This window comes from Podarcis melisellensis, assembly GCF_964234715.1.
Source record: "Podarcis melisellensis genome assembly, chromosome: 14".
Classification (NCBI taxonomy): Eukaryota; Metazoa; Chordata; class Lepidosauria; order Squamata; family Lacertidae; genus Podarcis; species Podarcis melisellensis.
The window spans coordinates 5,385,184-5,401,080 of NC_138546.1; the positions used below are offsets into that span (position 1 = coordinate 5,385,184).

The 15,897-nt window shown below is 48.9% G+C and overlaps 1 protein-coding gene across 2 annotated transcripts; it reads left to right on the forward strand.

The window, feature by feature from the left end:
• The first annotated feature begins 3,321 nt into the window (after window positions 1–3,321).
• Window positions 3,322–15,175, forward strand: NT5M (5',3'-nucleotidase, mitochondrial). Of its 2 annotated transcripts, XM_081889382.1 has the most exons (5): window positions 3,339–4,374; window positions 6,551–6,651; window positions 10,442–10,502; window positions 11,840–11,954; window positions 13,465–15,175. In XM_081889382.1, exons 1-5 carry the CDS (start codon window positions 4,066–4,068, stop codon window positions 13,605–13,607), a joined length of 729 nt encoding a protein of 242 aa, XP_081745508.1. In that variant the 5' UTR covers window positions 3,339–4,065; the 3' UTR covers window positions 13,608–15,175. The 2 variants fall into 2 exon arrangements, with proteins under 2 accessions (XP_081745509.1, XP_081745508.1); XM_081889383.1 differs by lacking the exon at window positions 11,840–11,954 and having other exon boundaries at window positions 3,322–4,374.
• Window positions 15,176–15,897: the final 722 nt, after the last annotated feature.

Below are 15,897 nucleotides of genomic sequence, written 5' to 3' on the forward strand. Positions count from 1 at the left end.
ACACAGAGTACTTCACGCCACTCAGAAGCACATGGCATCTTCCGGTTATGGCTGCTTCTCACTTCCCTGCTTCTCACTTCACTATCACATCATTGTATCATCATCATTGTTTTGTTGATGTTTGGAGGCGTGTAGCACAGTTGCATAAGCAAAAAGAACAAAAGATCCTTGTGGCACTTTAAAGATGAACACATTTCAATTTATTTATTTAGGTGCATTTGTACCCTACTCTTGGGCCAGAAAAGCACAGCCAATTGCATAACATCAGTTATAAACAAGCCAGTCCCTGCCTGCAGCCTTAAGGTAAAGGTACCCCTGCCCGTATAGGCCAGTTGTGTCCGACTCTAGGGTTGTGCGCTCATCTCACTCTAGAGGCCAGGAGCCAGCGCTGTCCGGAGACACTTCCGGGTCACGTGGCCAGCGTGACGAAGCTGCTCTGGCGAGCCAGCACCAGCGCAGCACACGGAAACACCGTTTACCTTCCCGCTATACAGCGGTACCTATTTATCTACTTGCACTTTAGGGGTGCTTTCGAATTGCTAGGTGGGCAGGAGCTGGGACCGAAAGATGGGAGCTCACCCCGCCGCGGGGATTCGAACCACCAACCATAAGATCGGCAAGTCCTAGACACTGAGGTTTTACCCACAGCGCCACCCGCGTCCCACCCGCCTGCAGCATTACAATCTAAATAATAATAATAAAATCCAAATGGATAGGGAGGGAAGACGAAGAAAGCAAACTCAGGCAACCTTTATTACATAGTAGTTCTCATAATGACTGACTTGCGGAGAAACAGCTCAGGGGCAGGAGGTGCCTAATGGCACAAATTTCCATGGATTGGAGAATCTACTTCATCAGATACTTTAGATCAGGTTTCCTCAACCTCAGCCCTCCAGATGTTTTGAGACTACAATTCCCATCATCCCTGACCACTGGTCCTGCTAGCTAGGGATCATGGGAGTTGTCGGCCAAAAACATCTGGAGGGCCGAGCTTGAGGAAGCCTGCTTTAGATAAAGCAGACTCAAATCCATAAAGAGTACACAGAGTTCCTGTTTTCTGCTGAGCGTGGCACTTTTGCGTGCCAACTTTCTACTGAGGATTCTAATTTCCTTGCCAACAGGGCAGCAATTATTTGGGAGACACAAAGCAATCCACCTCACCTCAGAACCAGTTCTTTCAATGCTTCTTCTGGAACCTTCTAAAAATGACATTTGTTTCTGAGAAATGCATTTCAGGCGCCAATGTTAAGAGGTCCCATTTGAGAGAGGGGAAATCAGTTGTTGTGCTGTGAGCAGCATGATACCAGGAAATCCTAAGAAGAGATGAGCTCATCCTTCACTTGATATTCCCAGTGTGGACATCCGGGGCTGATGTATATCCAGTCTGTACCTAATAATGGAACAGCACTTCAAGTTCAGGGTGGTTTTTTGGCAAAGCTGCATCTCTTTTGCCAGCGACCTCTTCTCACCTTCATCATCTCATGTCTTATGCTCCAGAAAACCATATATGTTCATATGGCGAATAGCTGTTCTGAGTAAACAAAAATAGTGTATTGTAACCCACATATTATAAACAGGTGATGTGAATGAGGCCTACTTCAATCTGCAGTCTGTTATGCTTCCAGAAACGTTGAGGAGGAAATGGGAGTTGCTCAAGAAGCAGTAAGGATCGAGTTCTGGGCTACAGTACAGAATAAGTGTGATAATTATGATCTAGGAGATGTTTTGCGAAAAATTGGCTTTCACCAGTGCTTTCATCTTTCTTGAAAAAGAGGTACTGGAACTCACCATGAAAGCTTCCTTTGTTCTCTTATAATGGCAATGGCATCCACCTAAGAGGTGCCGGAACTGAGTTCCAGTAAGTTCCTGCTGAAAAATAACCCCTGGCTTTCACAACCTTTATCATTATTATTTTAAAGATATGGCTAGTTCTGCCTGTAGTTGCTATTTCACAATAAAATACAGCATTCTCTGCAAAGTTTAACAATCACAAAATACAGTTTTATGCTTCCAGGAGTTTCCACTGAATTTCAACAAAGCTGGAGCAGGGGCAACCAAGGAATATGAGCACCTTTAGTTAGGTTGCTTGGACTTTCACCCTGGGACCTTAGGGTGATTAATAATTTTAAAATAATAATAGGGGCTTTTTTTCACCCAGAGCTCACAGGAGCTCAGCTCCGACACCTCAATGTTGGAACTGCTTGTGCGCTCATCAACCTTTGCTGGAAAGGCATTCTGCACACGCTCAGAGGCCCACTTCTTCTAATTGTATACACCATGTTGAATCTTGGCATCAGAACCTGATTATTCCAGAGCTGAGCCTGCCCGTAGTCCTCATGCACCCTGAAAGCCCCGCTGAACAAAACAAAACTTTCTTCCATGTAAACACACGCAGGATCACACGCCCTCCAAATGTCCCTATTTTCTGCGGACAGTCCCAGATTTACAGAAGCCATCCCAGTTTCTGATTTGATCCCGGAATGTCCCACTTTTCCTTAGGACGTCCCTATTTTCATAGGAGTGATGTTGGAGGGCATGGAGTTATGCAACTCCTGAGCCAAGGAGATAAGTAGCTATATAGTACTACCTATAGAAGACAGCCCTGCATAGGAAAGTTTTACAATGTTTATTGCTTTATTATGTTTTTATTCATGCTGGAAGCCACCCAGAGGGGCTGGGGCAACCCAGATGGGCGGGGTACTAATACTAATACTATAGAATGGACGTCCCTATTTTCATTGGATAAAGGTTGGAGGGTATGGGATCAGGCTGCGCTGCTCGACTGACCTTGCTTGGGTCATCTTTTTTGCAGTGGGGGAAGCGGCCCAATGGAGGAGGTGTTTCCTACCCCTGGGTTTACTTCCAGCGCAAGGAGGGAGGTGGTGGGGCAGGGCCAGATTTAGGTTGCTTGCTATTGACACTGTCTTTAAAGGTATTTAGTCTTGCCAGGGCCAGATTTAGGTTTGATGAGGCCCTAAGCTACTGAAGGTAATGGGGCCCATTATATGTCCAGCTGTCCTTTGTCAACAACAAATTGTCGCTGTTTTCTGTGTTGAATATATGCTCTATGGTAATTTGTGAACCTAATAGCTATCCAAAGCCATTTGCACATAACAAAGTATGTATTTTATCAAAGTATTTGTTGAACTGAAATACAATTAAGAAGTATATTAATAGTGAAATACAATTAAGAAGTATATTTTTTGGAGCCCCCAAGAGCTATAGCTTGTTTAGCTTATACAGTACGTAAATCCGGCGCTGCTGGGGAGAGACCCCGGAGGGGGGGAACACAGGAGATCCCATGCGAGGAGCTGGTGGCGCGCGTCGATCGGCCGGCGCTGGAAACATGCCGCTGCTGCGAGGCGGCGCTTGGAGCTGCCGGGAGCGCAAGCCCCAACCCCCTCCCCACCCGCAGCTCCTCCCGCGGGCGATGGGAAGGAGAACCGGAGCACTGCCGGGTTGGGCTGCTCTGCCGGCGCCTCGGGAGGAGGGCGAGAGAGCGGATCCCGCGGCTCGGCGGCAACCCAGAGGAGCGCGCACCGGAGCGCCAAGCCGCGCCCGGCCACCCCCAGCGCTGCGGAAACACCCCGAGGAGCCCCACGGAGCGCCCTTCTCCGTCGCAAAGGGGACGAGGAGAAGGAAGCCCGTGCGGATCTTGCGCGGGACGAGCGCAGCGCACCCGGACCCGCGCCCACCTTCGTTTCCTTGAGCGCCACCCTGCCGCTGCTTTTGCGCAGCCGGCCCGGGTGCCCTCGCCTCCCCTCGCCGCCCTCTCCATCTCCTCTCCCGGGGCTCCTCTTTGGCTGCAAATCGGGGCGAGGAAGCAAGAAGGGAGCGGCAGGACTCGGTGCTGCAGCGGCAATAATTGCACCAATAATAGCAATTATCGGCGGGTTTGGCGGACCTCGCGGGGTCCCCAAATCCGTGCGCCGCAGAGAGACAGAAAACCTGGCGTGATGCAGCAGTTGCAGAAAAGGAGGCTGGGGATCTGGGAGCACAGCGACGAGGAAGCCTTGATCCGGCGCCCTTCCCCGGTTTTTTAAGAGCGGGATCCCGCCCTTCTCCATGCTAGCCATGAGCAGCTTCTTCTTGCACCCGCGGCCAGCCCTGCGCGGCTGCTGCGCCCCTTTCCTGGCCTCGGGCGCCGGCTCTTTTGCGCACTGCAGCAGACGCAGCGCCTCTTCGCGCTGCGCCCCCGGCCGGCGCCGGCGCCTGCGGGTCTTGGTGGACATGGACGGGGTGCTGGCGGATTTCGAGGGGGGCTTCTTGAAGAAGTTCAGAGCCAAGTATCCGGAGAAGCCCTACATCTCCTTGGAGGACCGCAGGGGGTTCTGGGTCTCGGAGCAGTATGGGCAGCTGGAATCGGGGCTGAGTGTGAGTCAGTGGCCTTGTTGTTGTTTGTTGTTATCAACATCATGTCAGTAAAGGCAGCTTGCAGATTACAAGAGGACAGATCTCTGCCCCGAGGGGCTTACCATATATAACTAGACGCAAGGGAGGTCCACCAAGGAACAGAAAGGGAATTGCAGCTGGAGTAAAATGAAGGAAATTGCTCATTATTAGCATCAACACCACCTACAGTGCCTTGCAAAATACAAATATTCAAGGGGATTTGTAAATACAAAACCCCAAGGGGCTTGCAGTATATAATTAAACAGAAGGGAGACCAGAGAGAAGCAGAAAGGGAAATGCAGCTGGAGCAAAACAAAAGAAATTTGATGTTATCGTTTGTTGGATTTGTTATCTACCATTCACAGTAAGGTTCCAGGGCAGGTTACCACTATTTTATATTGGAACAAATTACAGTGGTACCTCTGGTTATATACGCTTCAGGTTACAGACTCCGCTAACCCAGAAATAGTACCTCGGGTTAAGAACTTTGCTTCAGGATGAGAACAGAAATCGCGCAGCTGCAGCAGGAGGCCCCATTAGCTAAAGTGGTACCTCAGGTTAAGAACGGACCTCCGGAACAAATTAAGTTCTTAACCAGAGGTACCACTGTATAATGGTAGGAATACTGTTGTGGTTTTGAAACTTATTAATCGCTTGTTACCTAAAAGGTCTCCTAGCAACTTATGGTACATGTAAAACATACTGGGGTAATGCCATTAAAAACATGATGCCATAAGGAGGAGGTAGGAAGAAATACAAAACATTAACATTCTGTACAACATTTCCAAAAAGAAAAGAAAAAAGGATGGATCCTGAAAATATCGCTGTGTACACATTACAGGCTTACCACACAGCTAGGTCATTCTTTTTCTCAATTTGGATTGAAGCTGGTTTGCTGGGGAAATTCATCAAAACACAGTATTTCATAAATAAATGACAGGATAGGTACGGATTGTGGCCAAGTCATGTGTACCGGCAGCTCACTGGGTGCAGAGTAACCTGGAATGTGTACAGATATTTTATCTCGTGTGTCAAAGCCTAGGTTAGGTCAAGTGTGTCTTCAGCATCCCAAGGAAACAATACGTTGAAGGTGCCAGACACATCTCTGTGGGCAGGGAATTCCACAACCCAAAAGCTGCCAAAAAGCAGCATGCCCTCTTCTGGGCCACTGCTGCCATCCTGAGTTTCTACAGGTGATGGATGGAACTACCAAGATCCTAATAACCAGGAGGGTCTGTGGGGAAGGAGGCCACCTTCAGATATTTGGGGCCCAAGTCATTTAGGGCTTTAAACAATGACATGAGGCGGTTTTAGTGTAGTGTGACTGGTTTGGCAGTGCTGCAACAATGATGTGTGAGAGGTAAGGGGGGCGCCAAATTTTAGTGCCACACAGAGCACTGCTGAAATTTGAGAATCCAAAGTCTCCTTGAACTGGGCCTGAAAACCAACCTGAACACAGTTTTGAAATGGGTTATATGAATAGGAACCCCAGGCAGAAATCTGGCGGCTGCATTTTGGACCAGTTGAAATTTCTAAGTCTTCTTCAAGGGTAGAACCACATAGAAATAAATAAATACGCATTTGTTTAGAGTAGTAGATAATAACAAGCACTTTTAAATAGGCAAAGTCACCTCCAAGGCTTTTTTATTATTATTAATGCTCATAACAGCCCTATAAGGTAGGCTACCGTTATCTACCTGTTGCATAGAGTGGAAATGAGGCTGGCAGGTAAGTAAGTGCCTTGGAATTGAACCCAAGTTTCAGGCCTGCTGCACAACCCCGTATTTGTGCTTTTATTAATGACAAAAGTCCGAGTGTGTTCAAAGTCCACGAGGTTGCAAGCTCAACCGAGCAGCGAGTAGCTAACTCTGACCTGGGCCTGGGCAGAGCGATTCTATTCCCTCTTGCTGCTATTGGTTTAACTGATCGGATAAGCAGGGAGGGCTGGGCATGCTGGCGAGGGGGTAAACTACAACCCCCAGAATTCTTTGAGGAAAGTCAGGTGTTCTAAATGTGCTCTCTATGCAGCCCTTATTCAAATGTTGCTGCTCAAGCTGTTCTCGTGGATTCTGTTGTGCAGGAGAGTAGCCAAGAGGGCCGCAGACTTAACAGGATAATGTTCTCCTCCCCAACCTTCTCACTCCAAACCTCTTTGCAGGAAAAGGCAATTGGCATTTGGGAGTCAAAGAACTTCTTCCTGGAACTGGATCCACTCCCAGGGGCCGTGGAAGCCGTCAAGCAGATGGCCGAGTTAAAAGAGTGAGTATGTTTGGCGGAATTTGCAAGGGAGAAGCTTCCCCACTGCAGGCGCACCCCAGCTCTTCCACCAGCCGGGCTTCTTCCTTTATTTTCATTATTTTGTCCTTCTAGCCCTCCCTACACCAAATGGTCCCAGGGCGAGCATGAGCTATAAGGCCGGGCGATATCTATCAATACACGACACTAAATGCATGAATCAGTCAACAACAGCAACATTTTATCTATTTGTTATCGGCTGTTGTTATTTTAGGGACGCGGGTGGCGCTGTGGGTTAATCCTCTGAGCCTCTTGGGCTTGCCAATCGGTAGGTCAGCAGTTCGAATCCCTGTGACGGGGTGAGCTCCCGTTGCTCGGTCCCAGCTCCTGCCAGCCTAGCAGTTCGAAAGCATGTCAAAGTGCAAGTAGATAAATAGGTACCACGGCGGGAAGGTAAACAGTGTTTCCGTGCGCTGCTCTGGTTTCGCCAGAAGCGGCTTAGTCACGCTGGCCACATGACTCGGAAAAACTGTCTGTGGACAAACATCGGCTCCCTCAGCCAGTAAAGCGAGATGAGCGCCGCGACTGGACTTAACTGTCAGTTGTTATTTTAACTGCTGCTGTTACTTATTCTGTTGATTTGTGATCAGTCACTTGCCTTTGTTTCTGTATTTTCCCTCTAAGCGGACTGAGAGCATTTTGCAGCAGGGGCTAGTTTGTTAGGGGAGATGGGGTGCTGCTCCCATTAAAAAAAACCTCAGTCTGTTCTCTGCTAGGTCCCCCCTGTCTCCCTTCTTACTTGCAAGTAATCTACTGGCTGTCAGCTTCTTCCACCTCCACAGTCTCAGTGATGCCCCTTGCAGAATTCAGCAGGGAGGAGGACAAGAATAGGGATAAAACTATCATCAGTGGGTTCCGTTTGTCATTGGCTCTGGCCAGTGTTGGAAATCCCCCAGGCGCCAGGCGTGTTTTGGGTTCCAATTGCGCCCACATGGAGATCTTTGGATGCCAAGCTAGCAGGCTGAACCATCCAGTTTTCTTAAGCAGAAGAGCTTATTTGCTGCATTTATATCCCAGTCTATGGTTCACCCCCCTCCTCAGTTAATGACCACCACGACCCTGTGAGGTGGGTGAAGAGGCTGGGACAGGCCCAAGGTCACTCAGTGAGCTTCCTGACTGAGTGGGGATTTGAACCCTGATCTCCCAGGTCCTAGTCCAACACTCTAACCACTACACCCCACTTCCTTAAAGTCCTTCTGCTATGGGACAGCTCTATAAATTAAGTAGGCAAATAAATATGGGGACAGCAAAATGTCACTTAGAGAAGGATCTGAAATATTTTCCAGGAAGCTTGAATTTGTTTTATTCTGGATTGTTTTATTTGATGTTAAAAGGTCTTGTAAACCTCTCTGAGATTTCCCCCCTTTTAAATACAAAGCGGTGTAGAAATGAATACAGTGGTGCCTCGCAAGACGAAATTAATTCGTTCCGCGAGTTGCTTCGTCTTGCGATTTTTTCGTTTTGCGGAGCGCGGATTCCCTAGGTATTAATGGCTTAAAGAAAAAGGAAGCAAACCCGCAAGACGTTTTCCATAGGGAAAATCGTCTTGCGAAGCAACTCAAGAAACGAAAAACCCTTTCGTCTTGCGCATTTTTCGTCTAGCGAGGCATTCGTCTTGCAAGGTACCACTGTAATCATAATCACAATCATCTTAATAAGTCTCATTGGGAGGAAAAGACACCTAGGCATTCCTTTGTGGTGACCATAGCCTAGGTGCCTTTTGGTGATTAGCTTATACACCTGAGTTTCTAACACTGGTTCTAGCGCCACCTACTGTTGGCCTCCTTACCTTCCGCCCTACCATTCGCATGGGCATCAGTCACCCCTGGCACCTTGTAGTTAAAGAATGGCCAGGATACATGCAAACATTCTCGAGCTGCAGTCCTGTGCACACTTACTCAGGAGAAAGCTCCAGGTGGGATACTTCTGAGTGAGCACACTTAAGATCTCATTGTTCAGGCTTAAATTTCAGTAGAGGACGGTGCTAAAAGCCTCATGGGAAAGGTGGGCTCTTGGGGTAGCATTGCAGAAGAAAGGAGCTGGCCAGCAGGGTGCAGAACCCTCTTTCTCCCTTGCCCCAGACCCTCCAAATTCCTGCCCCCGCATTCGTGGTAGGTGAGCTGGGAATATAGCACATATCCACTCATTTTGGCCTCGGACTAGGCAACACAGTCTTTGAACATAGAAGGTTGCTGGTTCAAATTTGGCCTCTCTAGTCGTTCCATTGCCTTAGCTGACAGACCAGCTACTTTTGGCCCACCCTCAACTGTCAGCTAGCCACCCCTACCTGAACTGTTTCCATTGCTTCCCCCCTTCTCCCTCCCCATCCCACTTTCCTTGCATGCCATGTCTTTTAGACTACAAGCTTGAGGGCAGGGAGATTCTTACAACAGAGCCTTTTTTAAAGCTTCTCTGGGTTCCTAAGCATTTTAAGCTAACTTTAAACAAATACAACAGGGAGCAGGACTGGGCAAGACCGGCCTGGGATTCTGTAGAGATGCTTCCAGGCAGTGTCAATATTCCTGAGAATGATAGACTAAGTCAGGGGTCAGCAAACTTTTTCATCACGGGGCCGGTCCACTGTCCCTCAGAACTTGGGGGGGGCCAGACTATATTTCGAAAAATATAAATACCCTGCAAGCCGGTCCTGCAGCTGCCTCTAGACCTGGAGGAGGAACGCACTCTGCACGCGCTCAGGAGCACATCTTGGTTTCCTGCCTGTTCATCGGCATTGTTGACAGGCAGCAGCCACTCCATCAGTCCATCCCCGTGGATCTCCCAGGTGGCGTAAACCACGCACTGTGGCCCGTCGTCTGAGGCCAGGTTGGCGGGCATGCCGCGCACGTGGAGGGCCGGGCAGGCGGCGCACAGCTCTCCCCCCAGCCCCCCAAACACTCACACCTTCTTGGACCTCACCTTGCTCCCGCTCTGGCAAGGCATCGTCATTTCAGCTTTTCCAAACTGAAACGAGGCTGCTTTCTTCCCCTATCGTGGCCGAAAAGAAAAACCAGCGAATATTCCAGAAGCACTTCGGATGTTTTTATTTCCAAGTTGACCATGGAGGGTTTTTATACATCCAGGATTTCCTCTCCACTCGCCCTCCTACCTATTTGAGCTATTTTACTGTCTGTAGTTAAACAAAAGATGTTAAAAGAAAGTTTGTTTGAGCTTGCCCTCCAGCGCGGCCGCCGAGCACGCCACCAGCAGGCGTGCCAAGCTCTGGCTGAAGCCCTGCGATGCGCCCGTCACAATGCTCATGGCGTGGCCCAGACCCGTAACCTGTCCGCTGGCCTCTCTGTCCATGGCCGTGCCAGGTTTACCTCAGCCATGGGCAGCACGGCTTGGGATTGGCTTCAGGATCTTCCTGCAGCCAATCCGAAGCTGCGCCAGCGTCGCCACCCACCCAGAAGCCGTGCCAGCATCGCAAAAGTCAGTCCCCGCACAGCAAGGCATCCACAGTGTGTGGGGACTGACCAGGCGGGTGGCAGGGTCCGCGGACCAGATTTACGAGCCTGGGGGGCCACATCTGGCCCCCGGGCCTTAGTTTTCTGACCCCTGGACTAAGTGGTCCGACTCCACCTGAGGCAGTCTTTGCTTATATCTATGCAGAGCACACTTAAGCTTTTTTTTTTTTTGCAGGAAGGCCAGAATCCATACAGGATGAATAAATGCAAATGTGGATTATTTTTTCTTCTTCTCCACTCTCTCTCCCTCTCCTTCCCTCCTTCACCTTCTCTCTTTTCTGTCATGGTAGGACCGATGTGTTCATATGCACCAGTCCAATCAAGAAGTATCGGTATTGCCCATACGAAAAGGTAATGGATATATTATTTTTATTACTATTTCTTCATTTAGACAATTTGTAGCCAGCCTTTCAATCAAAAGGATTCCCAGAGTAGAGGACAGTGACGAAATTCAGAATCTTTCCGACGGGAACACCCTCCTACGTGCAGTCTGGAGAGGCAGGAACTAAGCCGTGTGTTTTGACCGCCTTCTGAAAACCCATCTGTTTAGCCAGGCTTTCCCTGGCTGGAAATTGTCAATACATTTCCTGGGTTTTCCTGGTATTAAATATTCGTTGAAACTAGTGGTAAAAGCAGACTTTGAAAAAAAGGCATAAGAGAATGATCAAAATATAGGCAACATCAACAGTTTTAAAAACAACAGACGTGCACAATTAATTTTATGTCTGGAGGTGCTCGCCGGAACCAAAGAAAGGTTTCTAGCCGGTGTCAAAAACATCACAACGAAGACGCTTGCCTAATATTAACTGTTGCAATTTTATAGTATGTTTTATATAAACTGCTTAGAGAGGGTCTGTATTTTAAGCGGTATATAATTATTGCTGGGTCGCGGGTAGCGCTGTGGGTAAAACCTCAGTGCCTAGGGCTTGCCGATCGTATGGTTGGCGGTTCGAATCCCCGCGGCGGGGTGAATTCCCGTCTTTCGGTCCCAGCTCCTGCCCACCTAGCAGTTTGAAAGCACCCCTAAGTGCAAGTAGATAAATAGGGACCGCTTTATAGCGAGAAGGTAAACGGCGTTTCCGTGTGCTGCACTGGTGCAGGCTCGCCAGAGCAGCTCGTCACGCTGGCCACGTGTCTGTGGACAGCGCTGGCCCCCGGCCTCTAGAGTGAGATGAGCTCACAACCCTAGAGTCGGACACGACTGGCCCGTATGGGCAGGGGTACCTTTACCTTTACCTTTAATTATTGCTGAGAAGTAAGTGAAATCAAGAATGAAAATAAAGTGATCAAATTTGCAGTGAAACTCCTGGGAGCCAGGATGAGACCAGGAGAGGGCATTAAAGTGACGAATAAAGCAGAACTCTCCACGAAAAGACTGATATGAAAAGCCAATTAAAAGGCACGGACTCCTGGATCAGCCTCAAAGCAGTGGGGAGCTGGTTCCATAATTGCACCAAGTGCAGGATTGCAGTCAAATTTTGTGCAGACACCCAGCCCATCTGGAGTCTTCCAAGTCTTGGCTCAAAGTTAAGCTCCACTTCCTGCTCCCTGCTTAACCCCATAATGGGGTTAATTTTGGTTTTTTTTGGTCATTGTGGTTTGCTGGTCATGCCGGTGCCAGTTCCATCCTCCCCCCACCCTCTGCCCACAAACACTTTTCTTCCACTGTTTCCTTTTCCACTTTCCAGTACGCCTGGGTGGAGAAGCACTTGGGCCAAGAGTTCCTGGAACAGATCGTCCTCACCCGAGATAAGACGGTGGTCTCTGGCGACCTGCTGATCGACGACAGGCCTGATATAATAGGTGAAGGGGTTGTCCCAAGGGAAAGGGTATCGGGGGCTGGTGGGGGGTGTGTGGAAGTGCTAGGCAGTGAAGGCCCCAAAAGCCCTTCAACATTGACACATACTGTGCTTATTTATTTGAATGTGCATACCAGAGCTTGGACAACAGTAGTTAGGCTATCCCTGTCCAGATAAGGGCATAGCTGGACCACCAGCCCAAGCTGATGGAAGACACTCTGTGCCACCGAGGCCACCTGAGCCTCAAGCAACAGCAATAGATCCAGCTATAGATCCAGACCAATAGATCCAAGCTACCAATAGATCCAAGCTAAGAGCAGGCAACCTCCCATCCATCTGGTCTAGGGAACCACCCACTAACAGTGTCTCAGCCTTATCTGGATTGAGCTTCAGTATGTATCTTCCTATAGACATAAAAACGTAAGGCTGTCATCACGCAACTCCCATTTTAGGCCTGCATCACAATCCTGGATTCGCATGAAGTCAGGGCAAGGGTGAAGGGGGAGTGAAAGAGAAGCAGGATTTCAAATGATGGTTTTAAACAACAGCAGGAGTTTAAATGGAGCAGGGATGGAGGGACACAGAGGAGCTCTAAGGTTATTGGCAGGCAGGGACGTGAAGGAGCTGTGAGAATATCTTTTTTTTGCTTTTAGGCAATTCTTCTGTGTGTCACGACAAACATAATCCAGCCACTCCTGAGGCTACGGCCACTTACCTGGGAGTAAGCCCCATTGAACGCAGTGGGACTTACATCCAAGTAGGCATGTTTCGATCACATTGCTCCTGGTCGCAGGTATCTGTTGGCTAGTACACTATATGGCTCCCTGCCAGTTGCTACCGTAGTAAATAAGCAAAGTCGCTTACGACAGACTTTGGGGTTTACAGGCATATAGCACACACAGGGCTGTGTCTACCATGCAGAAATTCAAAATTCTGCTTCGAGGACAGAAACGAAACATGAAACCTATACAATAGGGGTCAGCAAACGTTTTCAGCAGGGGGCCGGTCCACTGTCCCTCATAACTTGTGGGGGGCCGGACTATATTTTGAAGGGGGGAAAAAGAATGAATTCCTATGCCCCTCAAATAACTCATGATGCATTTTAAATAAAAGCACACAGTCTACACATGTAAAAACATCAGGCAGGCTCCACAAATAACCCAGAGATGCATTTTAAATAAAGGGACACATTCTACTTATGTAAAAACACGCTGATTACCGGACCGTCTGCGGGTCGGATTGAGAAGGCAATTGGCCCACGGGCCTTAGCTTGCCATCCCATGGTATACAAGCTCTGCAGACAGGAGCGCAGACCTCTGTTAGTGGATTGTGAGACTTCACCAGCTGTTGTAAAGCCCATGAGGACTAGAAACTTCTCTCCCCTTTTCATTCCCCACTATTAGATTCCATAGAGCAGTGAGGTGACAGAATTTTTTTTGAAAAAACCAAAACCCACATACAGGCGTTATTCAGTTTAAAAGGTCCTAAGTCTCCTTCTTTTCTTTGCCTTCCAGGAGCTGAGAAGAGTCCGAGCTGGGAGCACGTCCTCTTCACGGCCTGCCACAACAAGCACCTCCAGCTGCCTCCTCTTCGTCGGAGGCTGCACTCGTGGGCCGACGACTGGAAGGCCATCTTGGATAGCAAGCGGGCGTTGTAGAGCTCATTGGGAGAGTCTCCTCAACGTGACCGGCGAGGAGCCAGAATAAGTGGTGCAGGCCCGAAAACCACAACTAGGCCCCTTGGGGAGAAGGAGGAAGAAACATGTCTTTGGTTTCAGCTATGGGGCCAGAGACGAGGGCAGGCTTCCCAAGAAAAAGGAGCTTGGCCATGCTGCTAAAGCCATCACAAAGCTGGGCCACCAAAGGACCTTTGCCAAGTACCCTTCCTTGGTCTGGCTTGGCCTAGTCCAAAGGACGTCTTATCCCAAAGGAAGGCCAAGCCAGGGGTGTTCACCACCCACCAAGCACTGTTTAACTTTATATCTGGCTTCCGTAAAGATGGCCGCCATCTTTAACGTCCGCTCCCAATCTCCAGGACTGAAATTTAGTTTGTTTTGGGAGGACGTTGAAATGAGCTGAGGGGCAGGCCGGTCTGGGAGCCACTTCAAAATCCAAAATATGTGTGTGTGAACTGTGGTAGCTCATTTGCCAGGGGGAAAGCCTGGGTTGGAGAACCAGTCACCGGTCCAAACATTGTTGAACTCCAGTTCCCATCATCCTTGGTCGTGCTAGCTGGGGATGATGAGAATTGGAGTCCGTCAACATCTGGAGGGCCACAGTTTCCCTACCCTTACTCCCAGAAACATCCTCTCTGTCGTAGCGTTTGATGGTTCAAGATGGCGGCTGGTCGACAAACCCAGGTTTCTGAGCTGAGACCTGGTTCCAGCCAAGTTCTCCTTGGGGCTCTCAGTGTAAGCCAAAGCGACTGCCCTTCTGACGTAAGAAGGCCTGTGGAATCTCAGGTTGGGCGAGGAGGCCTCAGTTCTCATAGATGGCAACAGAGGAGGTCAACTACGTAATTTTTCGCGGATAGACTCACAAGACTGAATGGACTTCATACCCCACCAAATATCCCTCCAGGTAGAAGAATAGTATGCCAGGGAGAAATATTCTAGCCTGCTGGTTTTCTATACAGAGGAATTTTTATTTTATTTTTTGGGCAGGAGAACACTGCAATGTGAGGTCCATATCCTGAAACAGATATGGCAGTCCATGAGCAGGTGGACCATTACGCACTCGCTGCCCATAGGAGCAAGGTCTGAGCTTCGCCTTGAAGGGAACTTTCTGGAACATTTGCGCTATAGTGTCTCAGTCAAGTGACACTGGACAGAGGTCTTCCGTCATGAGACGCTCTCATTCCCTCCCAACACACGGCAGCTAAAAAGCTTGTGCCAGCACACAAGGAAAAAAGCTTTATTGTTCCCGGAAGACGAAAGCCAAAAGGATACCCCCTCAAGCTGAAATTGGGCATATGGTCAGAATTCATTTGGCTTCATGAATCTGCAATATTTTGCAAGTTCTGCTTTTGAAATCTGTTTGAGTCTTTTACAAAACAAGAAAGGAAGGAAAGATTCACTGGCCAATGTATTTTAAAGGCAGCCCTTTCAAGTTTTCAATTCCGTGCTTCGACGCTGTCCTCTTGTTTCCATTCTCCCGGTTCAAAACCCCCAAATTCAGCAGCTTTCCTAAACAGTCATGTTGAAAAATAAATCTGAAAGAATTAGAATCAGTTTGGATTTCTGCAGCGCTGATTCAAGCTAGGAAAATGTGCTCTTCTGGGCATCTTTTGGGGAACAGGTGGAGGCAAATCATAGAATCATATAGTGGTAGAGTCCAACCCCCTGCAATGCAGAAATCTTTTGCCCAGTGTGGGGCTCAAACCCACGACTCTGAAATTAAGAGTCTCATGCACAATCAACTGAGATACCCCAACAGTTGTCAGCTGGCAAATGAATGCAAATCTACCCTTTCTACAGTAGGCTAATTTCTACAAAACACACACCTTTGTTTTCCATCCAGACGATCCAAGAGTCCTGTATTGTTTTCCATCTTTCCTCTCAGGCGGGGATGGGGAACTGTTTCTGGCCGAGGGCCACATTCCCTTCTGGCCAGCCTTTCAAGGGCCACATGCTAGCGGTGGCAGAGCAATAAATATGAACGTTACCCTTGTATGGTAAGCCAGTTCCTGCCTACCCTCTCACACAACTCTCTGCACACCCCGGTGGCTAAGAGCCATCATCTGAGTCAAGGACACATTCCAGCCAGGCAGAAACTCTCAAGGAGGGTGTGGGGCGGAGCTGGGAAGGGATGTGACCTGCAGAGAGGGGATATGGCTTGGGGAGAGTCCCATGGGATAGATAGAGAAGTCCAGCGGGCCATGTTTGCCCCCTCCCCCTGGTTTTAGAGTAGGGCAGCAGAATTCCAGGGCTCCCAGTCCAATCCGGATAA

Excerpts from the sequence above, each read along its gene's own strand:
- NT5M (XM_081889382.1), top strand. The coding sequence starts at position 4,066 with ATGCTAGCCATGAGCAGCTTCTTCTTGCACCCGCGGCCAGCCCTGCGC. Across the intron at positions 4,375-6,550 it reads AGCTGGAATCGGGGCTGAGT|GAAAAGGCAATTGGCATTTG; the intron begins GTGAGTCAGTGG and ends ACCTCTTTGCAG. Across the intron at positions 6,652-10,441 it reads CAGATGGCCGAGTTAAAAGA|GACCGATGTGTTCATATGCA; the intron begins GTGAGTATGTTT and ends CTGTCATGGTAG.